Source organism: Pollicipes pollicipes, unplaced genomic scaffold (assembly GCF_011947565.3).
Source record: "Pollicipes pollicipes isolate AB1234 unplaced genomic scaffold, Ppol_2.1 Scaffold_7261;HRSCAF=8764_pilon_pilon_pilon, whole genome shotgun sequence".
Lineage (NCBI taxonomy): Eukaryota > Metazoa > Arthropoda > Thecostraca > Pollicipedomorpha > Pollicipedidae > Pollicipes > Pollicipes pollicipes.
This window is the reverse complement of record NW_023597054.1, coordinates 29,350,063-29,370,357: the sequence shown is the minus strand read 5'-3', so window position 1 is coordinate 29,370,357 and position 20,295 is coordinate 29,350,063. Positions and strand designations below refer to the sequence as shown.

General features: G+C 47.5%; 1 protein-coding gene across 1 annotated transcript; it reads left to right on the top strand.

Moving 5' to 3' along the window:
* Positions 1-231: 231 nt before the first annotated feature.
* LOC119112280 (long-chain specific acyl-CoA dehydrogenase, mitochondrial) lies at positions 232-14,647 on the top strand. Its single transcript, XM_037236394.1, has 7 exons — positions 232-428; positions 9,561-9,707; positions 10,141-10,278; positions 12,065-12,229; positions 12,517-12,964; positions 13,587-13,820; positions 14,145-14,647. Exons 1-7 carry the CDS (start codon positions 307-309, stop codon positions 14,217-14,219), a joined length of 1,329 nt encoding a protein of 442 aa, XP_037092289.1. The 5' UTR covers positions 232-306; the 3' UTR covers positions 14,220-14,647.
* Positions 14,648-20,295: the final 5,648 nt, after the last annotated feature.

Below are 20,295 nucleotides of genomic sequence, written 5' to 3'. Positions count from 1 at the left end.
ACCAATGTCACCTCTGTACTCGACGAACACCTTTATTTTGTGCATCCCCGTGTGACCAACAGCGTGCCCTGGGAACGAGGGCAAGTAACTTCTCTTCTTTGGCAGCTTTGCAGCGCATTTTTGCCTGCAGTGGAATTTTTGTATGTGTTGAAATATATCTGCGAGCCAAGGCCAATGGAGAAGAAAGAGTGGGCAGAGTGATAGAAAACTGATCGCGTGGCCGCGATCGGGGATTGGAGGAGGGCAGTTTTCATTGGAGGGCTTGCGGGGAGCGGGGCTGAGTACATTGTTGGGGAAGCCGCAGAAATGGCTTTCGTTAGGTCTTTCCGAGGGTCCCAGCGGTTTGCGAGTGCTTGTTTAAGGCAGCAGATCTTGGACGCAGGCAGAAATGGCGGATTACTTTCACGCCACTTCAGCGGAACATCTAGGTAAGCGCCGATTGTGCGTATCAATGGCGCAGAATGTGCGTTACGTAATATTCGATTTCGATTAAACGGCTGCGCTCATTAGTGTTTTTCTTTGTTTTTAGTGTTTGCATCACCAATAAATATAATGAGTTTGCTTTGGTCTTGTCTTTCCAGCGGTACGAAAAATTGGAGCATCTCTTGTGGCATGCTCGCTAATTAGAGACCTGTGTGTGGAGGTACCTGCCCACCCAGCTAGTCAGGCCAGAGGCGCAGCTTGATGTCCTCTGGTTATTTGGTATGTGTTGGCTGTGACACTCTACAAAGTTTGGCATCATAATGACCAAGTACTCCGGCACATCAGTACCTCATAGACCATAGGTACATGAGCACCACAAGGAGACCAGGGAGCAAAATTTTGTGAGAGGTGCTGAGTGCCTATGGTGAATATATAAGTGAATAGTTCACCATGTTTTTATTTGACCCTCCAAGATGCCTTTGACATAAGACTTAGCCTGATCTTGAAAGGGTTTGGTGTATTGGCTCTGTGTGTGCCCTGAAACTTTAAAGTTTGTTGGTATTTTTGGCACCAAAAGTTTTTTATCCACAAATTTATACCAAAAAGGATGAAAAATTGTGCTTATTAAACAATGCAAGATGAAAAGAAGCTGATCCCAAACATTGAACAGCAGTACCCTCTATGACATTCAAGAAGACTGTGAGAGAGATGCTGCAGGTGGGCTCCAATTGAAGCTGACCATCCTTAAGCCCATAAGGCTTCCATTCAATGCACCTATGTGGAGGTCTGACCATGCTCATCAGCACACATAATCCACCTAGGACAATCCCCCCCCCACCCCACCTCTCAAACATAGCACCCTGGGAACTGCATTCCAAACAGGAGCAAGGCATTTCTCCTGACATAAAGGTGGTAGTATTATGCCTCTGACACCTATTTTGGAGAAAAGAAAAACATCAAATTATTTGTTAACTCAAAGCTTAGAAAGTATGTCATGTTCCCTTTTGGCCAGTCAAGTGGTTGCATATTAATATTATTGTGTGCTTTTTGAAATGTTGCTTTTTTTAGCTAGGCTTGACAAGTAGATTATTTCCACATTTTTATGTCCAAGATACCAAGATTAGCAAAATATATGTGTTTTTATAAAATTTATATGTTATAGATAAACAACATGAAAACCGGGTAAAATTGTAATTGGTCCTAGTTTGTCAATTAGGCTCATCCTCTGCTCTCTTTTTCATGTGTTTGAAATAAAAGCATCATTGTATGGCATCTATGTCCCTAGTGTTTATCAATTGTGCTTGGGCCATAACAGAGCAGTGGGTGGAGTCATGCATTGGCAGAAAGACTTAAGATAATTCCAGCTCAGTGGCATACACTGATCAAAGGATTGCAAACAGACAAATTGCTGTTGAGAAAATGTAGCAGCTGCTAAGTGTGCTATGCAAGATTTGCTATGTTGTTAGGTGGAAAGAACCGCAGCTTCTACTGCGTTTAGCCCCCTCCCATCAAACCACCGTATTTTCAGGTCCTTGGCACTGGTATAGTTTTGCAAAACAAGTTTGGGCATGGGGTGACTAAGTGGGAAAACAGTAAAGCCTATCATGTAATTACATAAAAGTTTTTGCTTGGGATTTAACCAACTTTCTTTTATAAAAGGCAGGGGGCAGGATAAGAGGCACCTTGAAATTACTGATAAATATCCACACAGTCACAGAATAAATACATTGAGGCTGGTAAGAGCTTGGGTGCCAAATATCACAGTTAAAGCAATGTTTGTTAGAATATCTTGTATCTGATTATGCCATGGCCTCATGAAACAAAGAGCAGTAGCCAGTGTGATGAATGGAATGTGGCTTATTTGGGGAATGGAGTGTGTACATCATATATGGTTATCATGGTATGGATGGAATGTGCACTGTTGTTGAGTGGATTTTATTATTTCTTTCCCCAGGTGCTCAATCTGCCTTTTGTATGTTCTGATTTTTATTTTAGCTGCCCCACCTGTCTACCCACATAGTATTGTAGCCCCTGCTGTTAAATGTGCACCTTATTCAGTAATGCTTTAAAAATTGTACCCTGCATGTGATAATCCCGGGAGTTTTTCCACTCCTATATCATATCAATGCAACAGCATAATGTCATGTGGTCCAGAAATGGAGGTTGCAGAGAGGTCACATGCAGAGAAGGAGCACAAATACTCCTTATAAGATAATATCCAACCAATTTTGAGTTGTCTGCTTTGTTTTGCAGTATCAATGATTATTGGCTTCCTTTATATCAAACTGGAGCATCCCACCTTAGTAGCTGATGAGCTTTGGATGGGTATATCCTCACCCCTTGGCATGCTTCCCACAGCCTTATCCTCTATGTACACATGCACATGCATTGTCTCCCAGTCTTATCTTATCCTTGTCCTGCTCTGGTATCTACTGACTATCCCTCATACTTCCACATTTGTAATGACAGGCAAGAATAACAAAAGTGCATACATGGGCAAATACAAGATATAAATGCAAATAAAGTCTTGCCAAATATGCTATTATATTTGGTCACCATGCTTCCAAAACTAATTGTGCTATAGCTGAGGTCACACACTGGGCTCAAGTGCAGCAGAATAGTGTTCCCTGCAAAATAAGCAAGTGCTGGAACATGCTGGATTCAAGGTCACATTTGCGTGGTCAGATGTCAAGAACATGTTTTTTAATCAAGTTAATCACAAGAGGCTACAACAGCCATTAGGGTGCCTTCAGGTGTCGACGAACTGGTACTATCAGGTCTCGTGTCGACCGCCAGGCGCGGACTAACTGGTCTGCCTGGGGGACCTCGAGTAAGGCTAGCAGGCTTGATGCAGGATGCAGCACAGGATAAAGTTCTGTGCTATTAGAGTGATATGCAAAAAATGGTATTACTGATAGAATCGCACAATGGGTTGCAAAATTTCAAATCTCTGGGCGCCAGTGACTTAAGTCACAGTGAGCTAAGGTCTCATGCATCTCATTGGATGTTTTTTTCAAGAGAATGCACAAGCTTTCTTCAAGCACAGGATGGCACATCATCAAGGCTTTCGTCGACCCATTTGGTGGCCGTACACCCGCCTGGCAAGACCTCAGCAAGTGGTTTGCATCTTTTGTGGCTCTCAGCCAAGGGGTTCCTTTTTTGCGTCGTCGTTCTCGTCAATTTTCTGTTCGCTCTATCTCCAAACACACCTTTTCACTTAATTTTTGTTGTTGTCTTCCCGCTCCCCCAGTATGGGGAAACGAATCAAGTGCAAGGACGACACTGACACGGACTCGAACTCGGCCTCTGATCTCGATAATGCCCTGGACATAAACGTCGGAAGTGCCGCCAGCCCGCTTCGTCTACCACTTCACCTGATGACCTTCGCGCGCCCCAAGCTCATTCCACTGGTTCATGCACTTCCGTCGCGGTGCCTGGACAACACCCGTCTCCACCCAACGCCCCTGGTTCCGACCCTCGCTCGTCTTCGACCACCCCAGTGCCTGCTCGCTCTGATGCTGACCCTCGCTCGACAACGGCCAATGTTCGCCTCTCCTTTGAACCAATTCTAGATCCTCTCAGCTCTTACGTTGTTGTTCAGCCTTGTGATGAGAACGTGTTATTTCGGAAGATCAGCGTTTTCTGGCCATCAAAACAAACCAAGGCTACCTGCGGTCCATGCGAACTCAAAATTAAAGCACCGGCAAACGGATCACACATCATTAAAACAACCAATCGCGCACAAAACAAAGTCCTACTCAAAACTACTGAATTGTGTGGCTAACAAGTAAAAGTCCCCCTGCACCAGCTTCCGAATCACCACTGAAGGCACCACCTTCGTGCCTGGGCTTCCGTTTCATGACGGAGGACGAGATCCTGGCGGAGCTCGGGGGCGAAAATGTTTATCATGTTCGACGTCTGACGACCATCAGAGATGGCCAGCGTCGCGACACCAGCCTGCTTGTGCTCACTTTTGCTACCATCCGACTTCCCGAAGCGCTACCAGCTGGTTACCTTCGTTATAATAAAGTAAGAGTATTCATTCCAAATCCACTCAGGTGTTTCAAATGTCAACGTTGGTTTCGGACACGGCAGCAAGTACTGCGAACAGAGTGCCAGATGCTTGAAGTGCGGCGAAACTCATCACGAGGAGTCTGCCTGCACATCACCCTAGAAATGCCTGAGTTGTGGAAGTGGTGATCACGCCGCCGACTCTCCTCAATGCCCCACATGGAAAAAGAAGAAAATTCTGAAAAGGCAAAGACTCGTACCCCGAGGCATGGCGCACTATTAAATCCGAAATGTCGTCGCGGTCTAGCAAAACATATGCACAAAGTAGCAAAAGCCGCGATGGCCACATGTGGAACACAGACAGACTCCGTTGCCCATCTGCCTGCCCTGAAGCTTCTCACTCCCCCCCCCCCCTCGGTCTCAGCTGAGTCAACTACACAGACCCAGACGAAAAATGCCGTTGAGTCACCCCTGGCTGGCGCTCGGATGCGCAGGCGCCCATGCACCTCCGTCCCCAGGTTGGCCGGCGTTTCAGCCCGCCGGCTAGGCGTGATACACGTGTGGCTCAAGCCGTCCGGCGTCCTAGCCCTCCGGCTATGAACAGTCAGGCAGCCCGGTCCCTCTGGCCACCACACGAACGTTACCTCCCCTCCCCCCCACCACAACACCTGTCGAAACACGCCCGAACGAAGACCGCCGGTCCCGTCCATCAGTGAAGGTGGCGATGGGACAGTCCTGTCCATCAGTGAAGGTGGCGATGGGACGACCTCGGTCTGTCTCGTTTGGGCGATTTCCATTAACCGGTGGGAATGAGTCCCTTCATCATGAAATATATTTCATCTTGAAGTGGAATTGTCGCAGTCTGATTTCAAAATGGTCTGAAATGAAAGCACTTTTTGTCCGCATAAGCTCCAATCATCATTGCGGTACAGGAAACATGGTTTCGTCCCACCAACACATCCTAACTTTAAAATGCCAAATGACTCGTTATATCGCTTTGACACCACGGCCGGTGAGCGTCGCCAAGGTAGGGTGGCACTGTACATCAATCAAGAATTAACACATACGCCACTCGCTCTTATGCTCAGTGTACATTACACCAAATTGTAACAACACGGAGCTCTTACGGCAACTTGACCAACTCGTTGCTCAATTTCGAAACCCTTTTCTCATCCTCGGCGATCTCAACGCTCGCAGTCCAACGTGGAGTAACGGCACGCAAGCCGTTGATCGCCGAGGACATTTGGTGGAAGATGTTATTGATACACACAACTTAGTTCTGCTAAACAAAGGCAATAATATTTACCACCACTTGCCCACCGGAACGGAAACAGCCATTGACTTGTCACTGTGCGCTCCTTCAATAGGAAATTTATTTGATTGGACTGTTTAAAATGTCCACTGCCAGCGACCATTTCCCAGTTAATATTTATGCCACTTTTGATATTGCTGCTGATGCAGTTCCTCGATATATACCTCGTTGGAATCTGTGAAAGGCAGACTGGACCAAATTTCTGGAACTTATATTACCAACCATCATCGCTACGATTCACCAGAGCAAGGAGTTGATCTTATCACACGTGTTCTTTATTCTGCAGCGTCCGCGACAATTCCACTGACTTAACCTCTACCACGACGCCTTCCTGTGCGGTGGTGGACAGATGGTGTCAAGAAGGCCATTTCCAGACGTAAACGTGCTTTTCGAAGTTATCAACTCAATCACGACATTACACATTTACTCGCCCGCAACTGTGAATGCGCTCGAACCAGGTAAATCATAAGAGCCGCCAAACGTTGTTCCTGGTTAAACTTCCCACAACGATTTAAATAATCTACTCCGTTAAGCAAAATTTGGGGATTAGTTCGTACACTTTCTGGTAAGCGGCCGTCTATTTCTCCTCCAGAACAATGTTTTAATTACATCATCATCACAGGTCATGGAGGCTCTTGCCCAAAGTCTAGCACATTGTAGTTCTTCTGACAATTATAAAGCAGGTTTCATAGGATCAAGCGGGACCCCTGATTTCATTTACATACCCATTGCTTTCTTTCCGACAATACAGAGGACTGCAATCTACCATTTTCTTTCTCAGAGCTCTGCGGTGCAATTAAATCTACCGGTAACACTTCAGTAGGCCAGGATAAACTACATTACGCCTTCTGCCGTCGACTGACCTGACAGCATGCTTCAATTTACATTAAAAGTTTTTAATGATTTGTGGTCCTCTCATATTTTTCCGGAAGCATGGAAAGAAACAATAATAATTCTGATTTTAAAACCAGGCAAGGACTCGCACGACCCAGTCAACTACCGTCCAATTACGCTGACCAGCTGCGTGGGAAAACTTAAGGAACGCATGGTTGGCGAACGTCTTGCCTGGATAACCGATTGTGAAAAGTCATATCGGATCAGCAATGTGGATTTCGACGTAATCGTACCACCTGTGATCATATTCGTCTCGAAACAGATATTCGTCGCGCATTTCACCAAAAGTGTCAAGTCACTGCTGTGTTTCTGGATATTACTCGTACTTATGATACGGTATATAAACCAGCTTTAATTTTTAAACTGAAAAAGTTAAGATGTTAAGCGCATTTGGCACACTATCTTGTGGGATTTCCCTCAGGAACGCGGCCGTTCCGTGTAAGATGTCGATCGGCGATCTCTAATATCTCCGATGCTGTTTAACCCAATGATAGATTATTTATTTGATGATCTCCCTTCAGACATATCCTTGTCACTTTGTGCGGATGAGAGCGCGGTTTGGTGCTCAGATGAAGAATATGATCACTCATTGCCACGCCTCCAAAACGCCCTTCACAAGTTACAACAATGGTCAAAACGTTATGGTCTCTATTTTTCCGCTAAAAACAGCCGTTATGACTTTCAGTAAAAGGCGACGAGATGCATCGACATATTCTCTCCAACTGGACGGGCATAATATTCCTTTTTGTTTCATCGTTCAAATTTGTAGGCATCGTTCTCGACCTGAGGTTGTCCATGTCCAAGCGCGTTGAGCATGTCCGCACCAAATGCGTCACACGCTTGAATTTGTTTAGGTGAATCTCGGGGTCAAGGCACGGCACTGACCGGTATAGCTCATTGTTACTTTATATAAATCTTTGGTTCTTCCTGTTACTGAATATCGATCAGTGGTGCGTGCAGGTGGCACGGAAGGCAGTCTTAAGTCCCTGAATGTTACACAAGATATGTTCTTGCGGCTGGCACAAGGAGCATTGCGCACATCCCTAATTTCGGCACTTGAAGTGGATGCCTTCGTTATGCCTTTAGCCCTCCGACGTATTGAACACTCTATAAGATATGTCACAAAGATAAGACAAAATCCAGGTCACCCAGCATTCGCCTCCACATATATTGCCACGAAATCACCATACATTCTTAGGACCAGCAGAGCGTTGCTTGGGCCTTACAATTGCGTCGCGTTTCACTGTTTTTGCTATAATTGAAAATTACGCCCTTCTGTGAGCATCCGTGCCACATGACTTCGTAGTAGCCCCTTGGCAACTGGCACCTCGCAAAGTTATGTTTCTTTTTACTGATTATAAACGCACCGTCACAACAGCTTATGTACAACACAAATTCAATCGCATGATCGCAAAGTATCCACACTGTCGCTTCATATATACCGATGGCTCTATGGCTGAAAACCACACCGGATGCGCGATACTCTGTAACGGCGATTACTCACAAAAATGTGGGTTACCCGATGGAACATCCTTATATCTTGCAGAACTGTTTGCATTATTCTTTCTTTGCAACATATTGAACGACAAAATCATAGGACCAGGCCCATAGTAATTTACTCGGATTCTAGGGCGGCTCTTTTGTCACTTACCAACCCTGACATCACTCACCACCTCGTTGTTCGTATTATAAATATTTATCATTCTTTACGCACGCAAGACGTAGACATTACATTTTTGTGGGTGCCAGGCCATCGGGGTATCAGAGGAAGTGAGAGGACCGATCAATTGGCTAAGGAGACATTGGCGTCCCATGACATAACACCAGTCCCTGGTGACCATACTGCAATAAAAACGGTCATTCACAATTTAGCAAAGCAAGTTTGGAAACGGAAGTGGACGGAAACCACCAGGACACAGCTTCAATACAAAACCGGAAATTGCACCTTGGCCGTCGGTAAACCGTCCAGACCGTTTGGAAGAGAAGTATTAGCACGTCTTCAAATCGGACACACACAGCTTACATATAGTTATTTATGTTTAAAATACCCGCGTCCCTTATGTCATCAGTGTAGTCGTCCCCTTTCGGTTAAGCATCTTTTGCTTGAATGTGACAAATTTCAACACCAGCGGAAGGCACTGGAAACATACTGTCGTCACCACAACGTTGCATTATCGTTAGAAGTCCTCCTAGGTAATGACCATCCACACCTTCTTGACCTTTTATTCAATTTTCTTAGACGTACCGGAATGCTTCAATTATTGTGAAAGAGTAAGAGGGAGCGTTTTTCTTTCTTAAAAACATAGAGTTAAGTTTGAATTGAAATAGACCCTTCAGAGGCGTGGAGCGGTCCGAATGGGCCGAAACGCCTCAAACCAAACAAACTTAACTTTACTTTCTTCATGAGAGGAAATGCATTGCTGGGAATCGATAAACTGTGAAAAGCTTACACTGATCCCGAAGATACTTCGCCGTTCAATCAATCGACTACTCCGAGATTTGCCCAAATGGTAACTGAAAAGGTTTTCAGCAATTCTTGAAGAGGACGGGTATGTCGTCTATGGTGTGATCTATTTATTTTCATCACCGCCCGACGTAATTAAAAGGTTCAACCACGACCACGATGGCGGATGATAGAGGTGGAGTACCTTGTTCGTTGGACGGCACTTGGCAGTAATTTTATATTTGTGACACCCCCCCCTGACTGAAGAGGGTATATATATACATATATATATATAAACATATATATATATATATATATATATATATATATATATATATGTTTGTATATATTGGTTTCGTGTGATCGATGACTATGTTCACGAGGCAATCAATCCCATATAGGCTATTGCTACCATGTATGCGCATCGTGCAGCCTAAGTCTTGGGCAGTGTTGACGTGGTTGTACCTTGTTTCCCAGGAGGTGCAAGGACTTCCGCCCCGCCACATCGCAGATGCCCAAGCTGACTGACATCGGGAGCCGCCCGCTCTACAACTCAGATCATGACATGTTCCGGGAGTCGGTCAGAAAGTTCTTCGATCAGGAAGTGAAGCCTTACCACGCACAGTAAGCGACTTAGCGTCATTTCGCAAGCAAATGGGCGTAGTCGCCCGTGTGAACCGAATGGTTGTGTAATCGCTTCATCGGAGAAATATCCTTCCGTGTTGGTTGTCAAAGATGGTGTTTATGGCCCGCGGCCCAGTACGGAAACAATACAGGTTGTGGGCTTTGTGAAGATGTCTGTCTGCGTACTCGGTTTCACGTTTTCTGGCGATCATTTATTCTAAGACTGTTCGCTGTTGCCTTTCTGCAACAAATCTTACCCAGAATGATAACTAGTCATCTCGCATTGTACACATCATCATACGAGAATGTGTTCACAACAACCTTCGTGTAGAGATGTGAGTAATGCCAGCAGTGTTTGCATGATCCACGTCCGTTGGCTGGACGCAGGCAGGCCGGGCCTGTTGGGATGTCTAGCTGCGATATGTGTTGCCAGGTGGGAGAAGGACGGTGAAGTGAGCCGCGAGGTGTGGCTCAAGGCTGGCGAGCAGGGCCTGCTCGGCGTCAACACGCCCGCAGAGCACGGCGGTATTGGCGGCGACTGGCTTGACGCCTCCATCGTGCTGGAAGAACAGTGAGTAGATACTGAATGTATTCTGCCGACCGAAGGCATGAAGGCCTACGTGTCATCAGGTGAACTGTGCAGAAACAGTTTGAGACTTCGGGTTATAAATGTTTGTGTCCGTAGAGAAATTGCATTTGAACATATTTTCAACGCAATTTTTTCTAAATTTCGACTCAACATGACAAGGTGCAGTTCTTCGAGTTGCATCAAATGATATAAATAACCTAAACTGTTGATAACCGGAAAAAATAGCGATAAAAACTTGCAAGTTTCGAAAAATGCCGCTCCGGTCTTTTACCCTGGGCGGGCGGCAGTATTATGGGGTGTTGCCTCGACTGTTTCAAAACTTAAGCATTGTCATGACTTGCATCGGTTTTCAATGTGATGCTGACCCTGTCGAAGGAATGAACACTTGAGAAACCATAGTGGACGCAAGGATGTTTGTTTGTAGTTGTATCCAGTGTTCCTGGTACAAAGCTAGGTTTTGGAGTGCTGTGAATTGTGCTGAGAAAGGTCTGCTAGACTGTATAAGCCGATGAACGGTCTTTAAAGGCTTGCAGGATTCTTGGTTTTGGTTTGGACCGAGGTAATAGCTCCAGGTTTTTGACGAAGGTCTCAATGCGCAAAGCTTCCCACATGATTGCGGGAAAGTGCGGGCGTGTAAGTCCCGTAAAACAAGCCGGGTTGAGAATTGTTACCTATCCCTGAGCACTTATCAAGACCACACGGGAGCGGCATATGCCTCCTTGATAGCTTATACCTTGGCAGAGTATTTGAAGCACCATTAGCCGCGTTTATTCGGAGTATTATAAATGTCGTCAGATTGGCGCAAGGCTTCGGCAAATTAGCATGCGTGCTGAACGTTGTTAAGTTGCCTAAAATGGTTCGATGCCTTCATATACCGCATACTTTGACTTACCTACGTTCTTTCCAGTTACCTTTGATTAGCAACACGTTAATGGCGCAATCGAATGGGAGCACCGTAACCGCACAGGCACCGGCCATCCCGCGCCACTTCTGCACGTTTTCCGCGCCACTTCTGCGTGTTTTCCGCGCCACATGTGCATGTTTTAGGATGTGAAAATGGCACATCTGCGCGCGCTTACCGGTCTAAGGTAACCAATTAGCGTTGAGGTTATGATTCCATCATCTGTCAATCAATGCGCTTCATGTGGAGAGTGTCGATAGCGTAGAAGGCTCCAACATGGCAGGAAAGCCCCACTTTGCAGTGCGATGACGCTGCTGTTGGAATGTGGTAGCCTGACACGAATTCTGGCCAGGCGGCCGTATCCTTTAACCTCAGGTACAACTTGTTGGAAATTGATTCAAAGGCCTTTGACCACGATCGACGCAATGCGTCATTGATGTCATAGCTACGCTGATATGTGGTTGTTCGTGCAATTTCACCCATGGTACTACGCATGTTTTGATTTAGCCTAACTTTTTCGGCAGTCTCGCTACTCGTTATTGCCCTATGCTATTGGCGGCTATTGTTTTCAAGACAGCAGTGGAAGGGTTCATGACTGGTGCTGGTGTTTCGTGCTAAGCCAGACGGGGTGAAGAATGGGGGTTTCAGAATGAGGGAAGCACAACATTTGTCTGGTTCACATACGTCCAAAGTCACGTCCAAAGTGTAAGTGCGTGACGACGCTCGGTTTTAGGACAATTGTCGACTTGGCCGCTATTGTCCATGTCGGACGAACCAAAGGACACCGGCTCTCGATAACCACGTAGATGTTGCGGCCAAGATTGTGGTCACGTGTAGCCAACAGACACGTCGTTTTCTCTGCCGCAGAGGGTACAGCAACTGCACCGGTCCGGGGTATGCCATGCACTCCGACATCGTCATGCCGTACATTTCCCACTACGGCACCAAGGAGCAGATAGAGAGGCTGCTGCCGGATATGACGGCTGGCAAGAAGATCGGCGCCCTGGCCATGACCGAGCCCGGAGCAGGCAGGTAGGTCGTTACCAGGTATTGCCCTTGCTTCCTCAGCTGGATGTGTGCCTGATCCTGCTGGAGATACGCAAGTGCACGTGATCGAAGAAGTGCGTGTGAATGCGGGCCTTGATGAGATACGTTCCAAATGAGGTGCATGCGCGTTTTGGCTTATTGCGGTGCAAATTAATGATATCCTTACATATGAGCGGTACAAGTGCACCAGATTGTGGAAGAATGTGCTGCAGTCCGTAGGCAGGACCGATATTCACTTTGCGTCACTCTACAACATGTATTATTTTCGGCAGTGATCTGCAGGGTGTTCGCACGACCGCCGTTAAGGACGGCGACGACTATATCTTAAATGGCAGCAAGGTCTTCATCACCAACGGCTACATGTGCGACGTGGTGATCGTGGTGGCCATCACAAACCCGACGGCCAAGTCTCCGGCGCACGGCATCAGTCTCTTCCTGGTGGAGGAGGGCATGCCAGGCTTCCGCAAGGGACAGAAGCTGCAGAAGATGGGCATGAAGGCACAGGACACGGCTGAGCTGTTCTTCGAGGACGTCCGTCTGCCGAAGTCGGCACTTCTGGGCAAGGAGAATGGCGGTTTCTATCAGCTCATGCAGGAACTTCCCCAGGAGCGTTTGTTGATCGGCATCATGGCCATGGCCAACTGCGAGTGGGCGTTCGAAGAGACTCGTGAATACCTGATCAACAGAAAGGCTTTTGGCAAAACCCTCAGCAATCTGCAGGTAAGCACCACGTATAGTATTGTCGGTGGCCGTTCCGGTGATACCTTAGCGTTTGGCGCACCGGTTTTGTCTCACAGCGAGTGACAGGCGCAGCGGATTTTAGTGGCATTACCACATGGGTTGAATTCCCATCTATGACGTTGACTTTCTCTGGCGAGGAGGTGAAACAATGCCAGCTGTGCCGTGACTGTGCGGCGCGTTAAAAATCATCAGTAATGCGCAGACATACGTGTTAAAGAATGGACCTACGCTTGTAGCATTTCCCCAGAGACAGGCTGTGTGCAAAATTATCGCATAGCTCGAAACATGTGGCTGGAGGAATGTGATATCTAGGTAATTGGCAGGAGCAATGCGTGCAGTAAAACATGCTTGACCAACGGCTGCTCGGTTGATCTTACTTTACATCTCATCTGTTTGCGTCTGTCCTACCTGTCGCGACAGCTATCAGCGAAGTTTTTTTGATATATCTTACTCACTCCCGGTGTTTTGCATTCTATCGGTCATCATAACCATGCCGGGTTTGCCTGAGCCGAGTAAGGCGTGTCGCCCGCTGGCTGCCCCTGCTCGTGACAGTGACTGTCGTCGAGAGGCGTTCTGACGTGTCCTGCACGGCGTTGGGCAGACGATCCAGCACCGTCTGGCGGCGATGAAGACGGAGCTGGCCGTGTGCCGCGCCTTCACTGACCAGTGCGTCGAGCTGCACGCGAAGGGAAAGCTCGACGGCGCCATGGCCTCCATGAACAAGTACTGGATCACGGACCTCCAGAACCGCATCACCTACGAATGCGTTCAGCTGCACGGCGGCTGGGGCTACATGTGGGAGTACCCCATCTGCAAGGCCTACGTGGATGCCAAGGTAAGCCGGCAGCCGTTTCGTCACACTGTGGAGGGAGGAGATGCTGAAGTGAGGAGGAAGGGGTCCATCCTGGTATATCATTTCAGTGTTGGTGCCTCTCCCAGGTTCATTGATTGGGTCGGGCCATCTCGTGGCGTACAGTTAACTTGAGCACTGCAATGACTACAAGAAACGGTGTTCCCTTCGTTCCGTTAAGAAAAGCGTTTTAAACGTCCCATCGCGCTTCTGCCGATTTGGCGGTATGTTAAATGTGGCAGCTTGGTTTGGCTCAGGTGTAGTTTCCCTTGAGTGATATGTGGAATTTGACATTTTGTTTCCTTTCAGGTCCAGACAATTTATGGTGGCAGCAACGAGATCATGCGGGAGCTGATTGCTCGACAGATTGTGTCAAAAAAGTAGGCGCGGGTGTACACTCTCGTAATCGCAACCGACCCTACTGTGTTTTGATTTTTGTGAGGTATATCAAACCAAGTAACGGATTTATGGCACTGTGGAATAATTGAGTCATGAAATGAATTATTGGACCTGTTCCTGGATGGCGCCTGAGTGTTGGTCGCGTGCGCAAGAATATTATTACCAATACTGTATCGTAGCGTCTTATTGATACGGTGGTTTTTCGGGTTGTGTAGATAATTGCGAAAAGAAACGTTGGTCGCTTCGTCCGTGCACGTCTTATCGAGTAACAAATGTCAGGTGCATTTTGTGATACTCTAACATTTCAATGCAATTGTGGGTACAATGAAGCAAAAGCCAGCTCCTTCAGTTTTGCTCAGAAGAGTCAAAACTCAGTCACGTGACGTTTCGTTAAAATACAAATCGTGCAAGGAAATGCCTTTTGATCACATACAGGTGACGTCGGATCACCTCCGAAGCTCAACGGTCATCCGGCGGAGATGCAAGCTGTGCGTGAATTGACTGCACGACGCCTGCGCAAACTGTGTAGGGCGCACGCCACTGAAAACCATAGACTTGACGGATAGCTCTGTGCATCCAGTCAGATGTAGACTTCGCAGACAATTCATGAGTCAGTTACATTAAATATCCTCGTCCCATTGCGCCTGTTGTGCTGTTATTTCCGTACGCTTACGCGTACTTGAGCTGCAACGCTGTATGCTAGTCACCTCGCTTCTTGGGAATGCACCGTATCGGTGCGATTTGAACAAAGCAGGTCACGTCGGCCGATCAGCGAATCACATTACCTTTCAAGTGTTCCCCCATAGTGACATCGTATGCGATGTCATTGAGGGGGAATGACATCGTATGCGGTGCCCACCTTGCGAGCACCCGCCTTGCGACTAACAGTATGTTTAAAAAAAATATTTGAAAGTACTTATTATTATCGATTGCACGCCGTACGCTTACAATCGTGGTTGCGGCCGCCTAGCCAAAGCTAGGATGGGGGAGAGGGTAACCCAATGAGATAGATGACCTCATCAAAAAGGCTACCGCGCTTGCAGCTAATTGCCAGTAGCAATGCCAGCAAATGCACACAGTAGCTCTCTTTGCGCACGTTCATAAATACTTTGACCTGTCCGCCGTATGTTGATCATCACTTCTTAGCAATGCGCCGTCCCGGCATGACGTGAACAAAAGACGTCACGTCGGCCAATCAGCGAAAAAAAAACGCCTCGCTTCCCTAAATGACTGCGCACACGTGATTGCACCCGCCGTGCACAACTAAAAGGTTATTTAAATTTCAAGCTGTATTTTGAACATCACCGCTATGGCCGTCTCGTCATAGCTGAGAAAGGGCATCGGACGATTGCAACAGATGACGTTATCAAAAAGGACAGATGCACTAGCACCTGAAAGCACTATAGAAATCATGACAAATGCAGACAGTAGCTCTTGTTGCGCGCCCCTGTAAATGATAAGGAGATTAAGGTGATTAGGAGATTTTAAGGTTCATGGCGCTGTCCGGAGGCCCTATGCTGTTTCCGGGGACCTATAAACCCATTTGTGTGGTCAATCCGGTCGTCAAGGCCCCCCCCCCCCACGTTGCACTTGATTTCTTTGCATTTACCGGGAGGGCTCTGTGCTGTTGCTGGGCTCTTCCTGCTGGAGTACCGGGGCACTGTTGTCAATCAGAGGCTTTCCACGGATTCTTCCTGTTTGCGCGAATGGATCTGAACACTATAGGCAGAGCCCCATGTGTCAACCTGTCGGGCTCTTCACGTTGGTCTCGGTTAACCTACCGACACACTTGCGACATGCTCATGGACCCTTTACATTGGTTTAGAGCCTTTCCAATCTTTGCCACTTGCTTATGGCCTTATAGTTTTGTTTGGGCCCATCTCAACCTACTCGGGCACACTGAATCGCTCGGGGGCCCTGCACATCGGGTATTTGAATGTAGGGCGCTACGCTCCTGTTGGGGGGGGGGGGGGGGCATCAGATAGCCTGCTCAGGTACAGTCGCTCTTTCGGGGGCCCTCCACATTGGGTCTTTGGCACTTTTTATTTGAATGGAGGCCCTACGGTCTTGTCGGGGGCCCACCTGATAACCTGCTGGGACACGACTGTCCTGAGGTCCTCTGTATTGGGTCTTGGTACTTCCTATTTGAATGGAGAGCTCTCTGTTCTTGTCGGGGGCCCTATCTGTTAATATGTTCACTTGCTCGTGCACATGCGATCGCTCGGGGGACCTCCACATTGTGTCTTGGGTGCGTGTCATTTCGATGAACGGTCCACGCACTTGTTGCGGACCCCTCCGTTCTCCTCCTCGGCCACACGGGATTGTTTGGGAACCCTGTGCATTGGGTCTTGGTATTTTCGTTAAGGGCGCTACACTTCTGTCGGAACCATCTGATGATCTGATCAGACGCACTCCATCTTTCGGGGACTCCGCACTAGGTTTTGGGTACTTTCTATTTAAATAGAGACTCTGCGCTCCTGTCGGGGCCCCTTCTGATAAGCTTTTCGGGCACATTCAATCGTTTGTAGGCCATCCACATTGAGTATTGGATGCCTTCTACTTGAAAGGAGAGTCTGACATTCTTGTCGGGGGATCCATCCGTTAACCTGCTCGGGCACACCAGATCATTTCGAGGCCTTTCATGTTGTGTCTTGGGTACTTCTTATTTGAATGGATGACCCTATGTTCTTGGCGAGGCACCATCTATTGAGCTGCTCAGGCCGGTGGCGGGTACAGAGGGGGGGGGGGGGGAGGCACGGGGCCATGCCCCTTTGCGCCCCCGAGGGGGCTTATAGCCCGCCGAACGGACGCAGTTTTCTAATACAAAATACAACAAAATTGGACGTATTTTGGCTCACAGACGGCCAAGAACAGCTGCAAGCAACGGTGAGGAGTCCATGGGCGGACAACGTTAATTCTTCGTTGCTTGAAAATGAGTTGATTGTGGGAAATTTTGAGGCCATAACTTTGTCCAGAGGCCTTTTGCTGTTCCCGAGGCCCTATATATCCACTTGCCGAGTCAATCTGATCACTTAGGAGGCTTCCACGCCGCCCTTGATCTCTTTGCATTTTCTCGTAGGGCCCTGCGCCGCTGTTGGGATATTGTCTGCTTATATGCCAGGGCACTTTTAATCGACCAGGTTTTTATCCGCGGATTCTTCCCATTCAGCCGAAAGGCTCCAAACGCTTTTTTCCGTGGCCCCGTATTGCAGGGTATATCCAGCTGTTCAAGGGCCCTTCACATTGGTGTGAAGCTGTTTCCACTTGCTCGGAGGGCCTTGTGCTGTTGCTGGCGCTCATATAAGGCAAGGTAACGAGCCACGCGATGCTCAGGGGCTACTACTTTGTCCTAGGGCCCTTTCCCTTTAGTCTCATTTGCGGAGGACCCTTCACTCATATCGGGGGTCCTTTCTGTCATCCTGCCCGGGCATTCTTGATCGTACAGGGAAATTCATTCATTACATTGGTCTTCGGGGAATTTCCTTTACTCAGAGAGCCCTGTGCTCTGGCCTGGGTCCTAAATGTCAGCCTGCCGAGGCACTAGCGATCGTTCAGGAGCCCGTCACGTTGGCCTTGGGTTCTTCCCCGCTTGCTCTGAGGACCCTACACTTGTTGGTGGGATCCTCTTCGTTGGCCCCCCTCTGCATCCATGATCGCTCAGGTTCCGGCCCTACTGGCCTTGGTGCACGTTGCTCAGGGGCCCTACTTTGACATAGTGCATACATAGCATGCCTGCTGCCTTAGAGCAGCAGTCGGATATGCGTTGATGAATTTTTACACGCTTGTGCATCACATTCCTAATACATTTCGAATATTAGGATGTTTTGAACTTCTTTACAACGAAGGAAAAGCTCTGCAATAGCCATCAGCCATCGGGTGGTCACACAGACCAGCCACCTGCCCGTAAATAAGCTAGATATCAAATTATTGCTTGATTTTGATGGTATTTAGCAGCTAACTTTAGTTAAGTTGTCTGTTTTCCCAAATCCTTAGTCCTAAAATGGCAGGGATTACGCGATCTTGAGAAAATGTATAAGCTCCATGTACGTGCATACAAAGTACGCTTAGTTTTTTAAGGCTACGCGAAGTATGACGGGTTCCTGCAGTTGCTGTTTCTTAAAGATTTATGTACACGTATGTATATATATATATATATATATATATATATATATATATATATATATATATATGTGTGTGTGTGTGTGTGTGTGTGTGTGTGTGTGTGTGTGTGTGTGTGTGTGTGTTGTGTTGTGTGTGTTGTGTGTGTGTGTGTGTGTTGTGTGTGTGTGTGTGTGTGGTGTGTGTGTGTGGTGTGTGTGGTGTGTGTGTGTGGTGTGTGTTGTGTGTGTGGTGTGTGTGTGTACCCTACTTTACCCTCAAAATTTAATGGCTGGAATGCGATGATTGCTTGGAGGTCCCCAAACTCTAGGGGCCCCACAATGCTGCGTGGCTTCCCCCTTGACGAAATCCCTGGATCCGCCCCTGATTGTTGGGTCCGCCGTATGATAGCCATCACGCTACTTGGCAATGCACCTTGTCCGAACGATTCGAAAAATAAAGTGATGTAGGCTGATCGACGAATTGCATTGCTGTGCGCTCGCCAACATTGACATGCGTAAATTGTCGCATCCGCCGCGCACGACTCAATGTATCTTAAATTGCGACTTACGGTTTAAAAATCGATGCTGCTACCGTCTCGCCAAAACTGGGGGGGGGGGGGCTGGTAAGTTTCACGGAATGAAAAAGATGACACCGAAAATGGCTGATATACTGGCAGCTGATACAAACGCCATAACAGTGGTAAAGCATGCACACAGTAGCTCTTTTTCCATCCGCTTATATTTTTACTGGGCGATGCATGTTGGCCATCATGCTACTTTGCAATGCACCGCCTTGGACCAATTTGAACAAAAAAGATTATGTCGGCCGATCAGCAAATACAGTACCGTCCAAAAGCCCTCTCACGACACCGCGCGCGAATTGTCGCACGCGCCGCGCACGAGTAAAGGTATTTATATTGCAAGCCGCATGCTTAAAAATCCCCCCCCCCCTACTGTCTTCCAGAACTAGGATCGAACATAGACGAAAAATAGATGACTTCATCGACAAAGGATTATGCGCTGGCAGCTGATAACACAATAGAACCGCCTGCGAATGCACACGGTGGCTCTCTTTCCATGCGCTTATGAATATTTTTGTCGGGGGCGGCGTATGCTGGCCATCACGATACTTGCCAATCAAACCGTCTCGGAACTACTTGAACAAAGGAGGGAATGTTGGATTATCAGCGAATTGCATTGTTGTCCGAACGCTATCTCACCTTGACATTGTGCATGGCAGCATCCGCCGCTTACACTTGCGCATAGTGTAGGGGTTTACTATATCCACCTTACACTATCACTGTGGTAGCAATAGTGGAAGCTGTTACAAATCAATTAGGCGTGCATTCGTGTAATCAGACATAGTGGCAAAATACTTTTTTTCAAGTTGGGTTGCTCAACCAAGCACAAAAGGCACAGACAAGTCTGAAGTTAGGTGTTGAAATATACTACCCACAAACGCCGCATGAAATATAACCCTGTTTTGTATAACCATGCATGCAATAACTGTATATTCTGATGAGGCTAAACTGTTCCTGGATTCATCGTCCTTTCCAGAGATGTGTGCAAATATCGATGTGACAGATAATTTCTTCTCAGTCCCGCCGGGAACAGCCAACATACGCATCGCTCAAACTAATGGGTTGTGTAGCAGTCAGCTGGCTAATTGAGAGGTTCTCTTTCCTCTGACGTCATAAAATATCGTGTACTTGACGTCATACGGCTTTGCTTCCAAACGACGTTTATTCTCACGCAAACACGATGTTGCCACTTTTTCAGACTGGACGGTTCTACCTCATTAGATAGCCTTGCCCGGTTCCCACTAAGTTTTCCGGCCCGGAAAACCGGATGGATCGACTGGGAAAGAACAAGTTAAAATTGTCTTCGGATGTGCCAAAAGAATCTAGATCCGTAAACCGTAATCGTAATCGCGTAATCGCGTAATCAAGAGAGAGAGAGAG

Bases quoted from the DNA above. Each gene is read 5' to 3' on its own strand.
- LOC119112280 (XM_037236394.1), top strand. From the start codon at position 307: ATGGCTTTCGTTAGGTCTTTCCGAGGGTCCCAGCGGTTTGCGAGTGCT. The intron at 12,230-12,516 runs GTAGGTCGTTAC...TATTTTCGGCAG, and splicing joins ACCGAGCCCGGAGCAGGCAG to TGATCTGCAGGGTGTTCGCA. The intron at 12,965-13,586 runs GTAAGCACCACG...GGCGTTGGGCAG, and splicing joins AAACCCTCAGCAATCTGCAG to ACGATCCAGCACCGTCTGGC.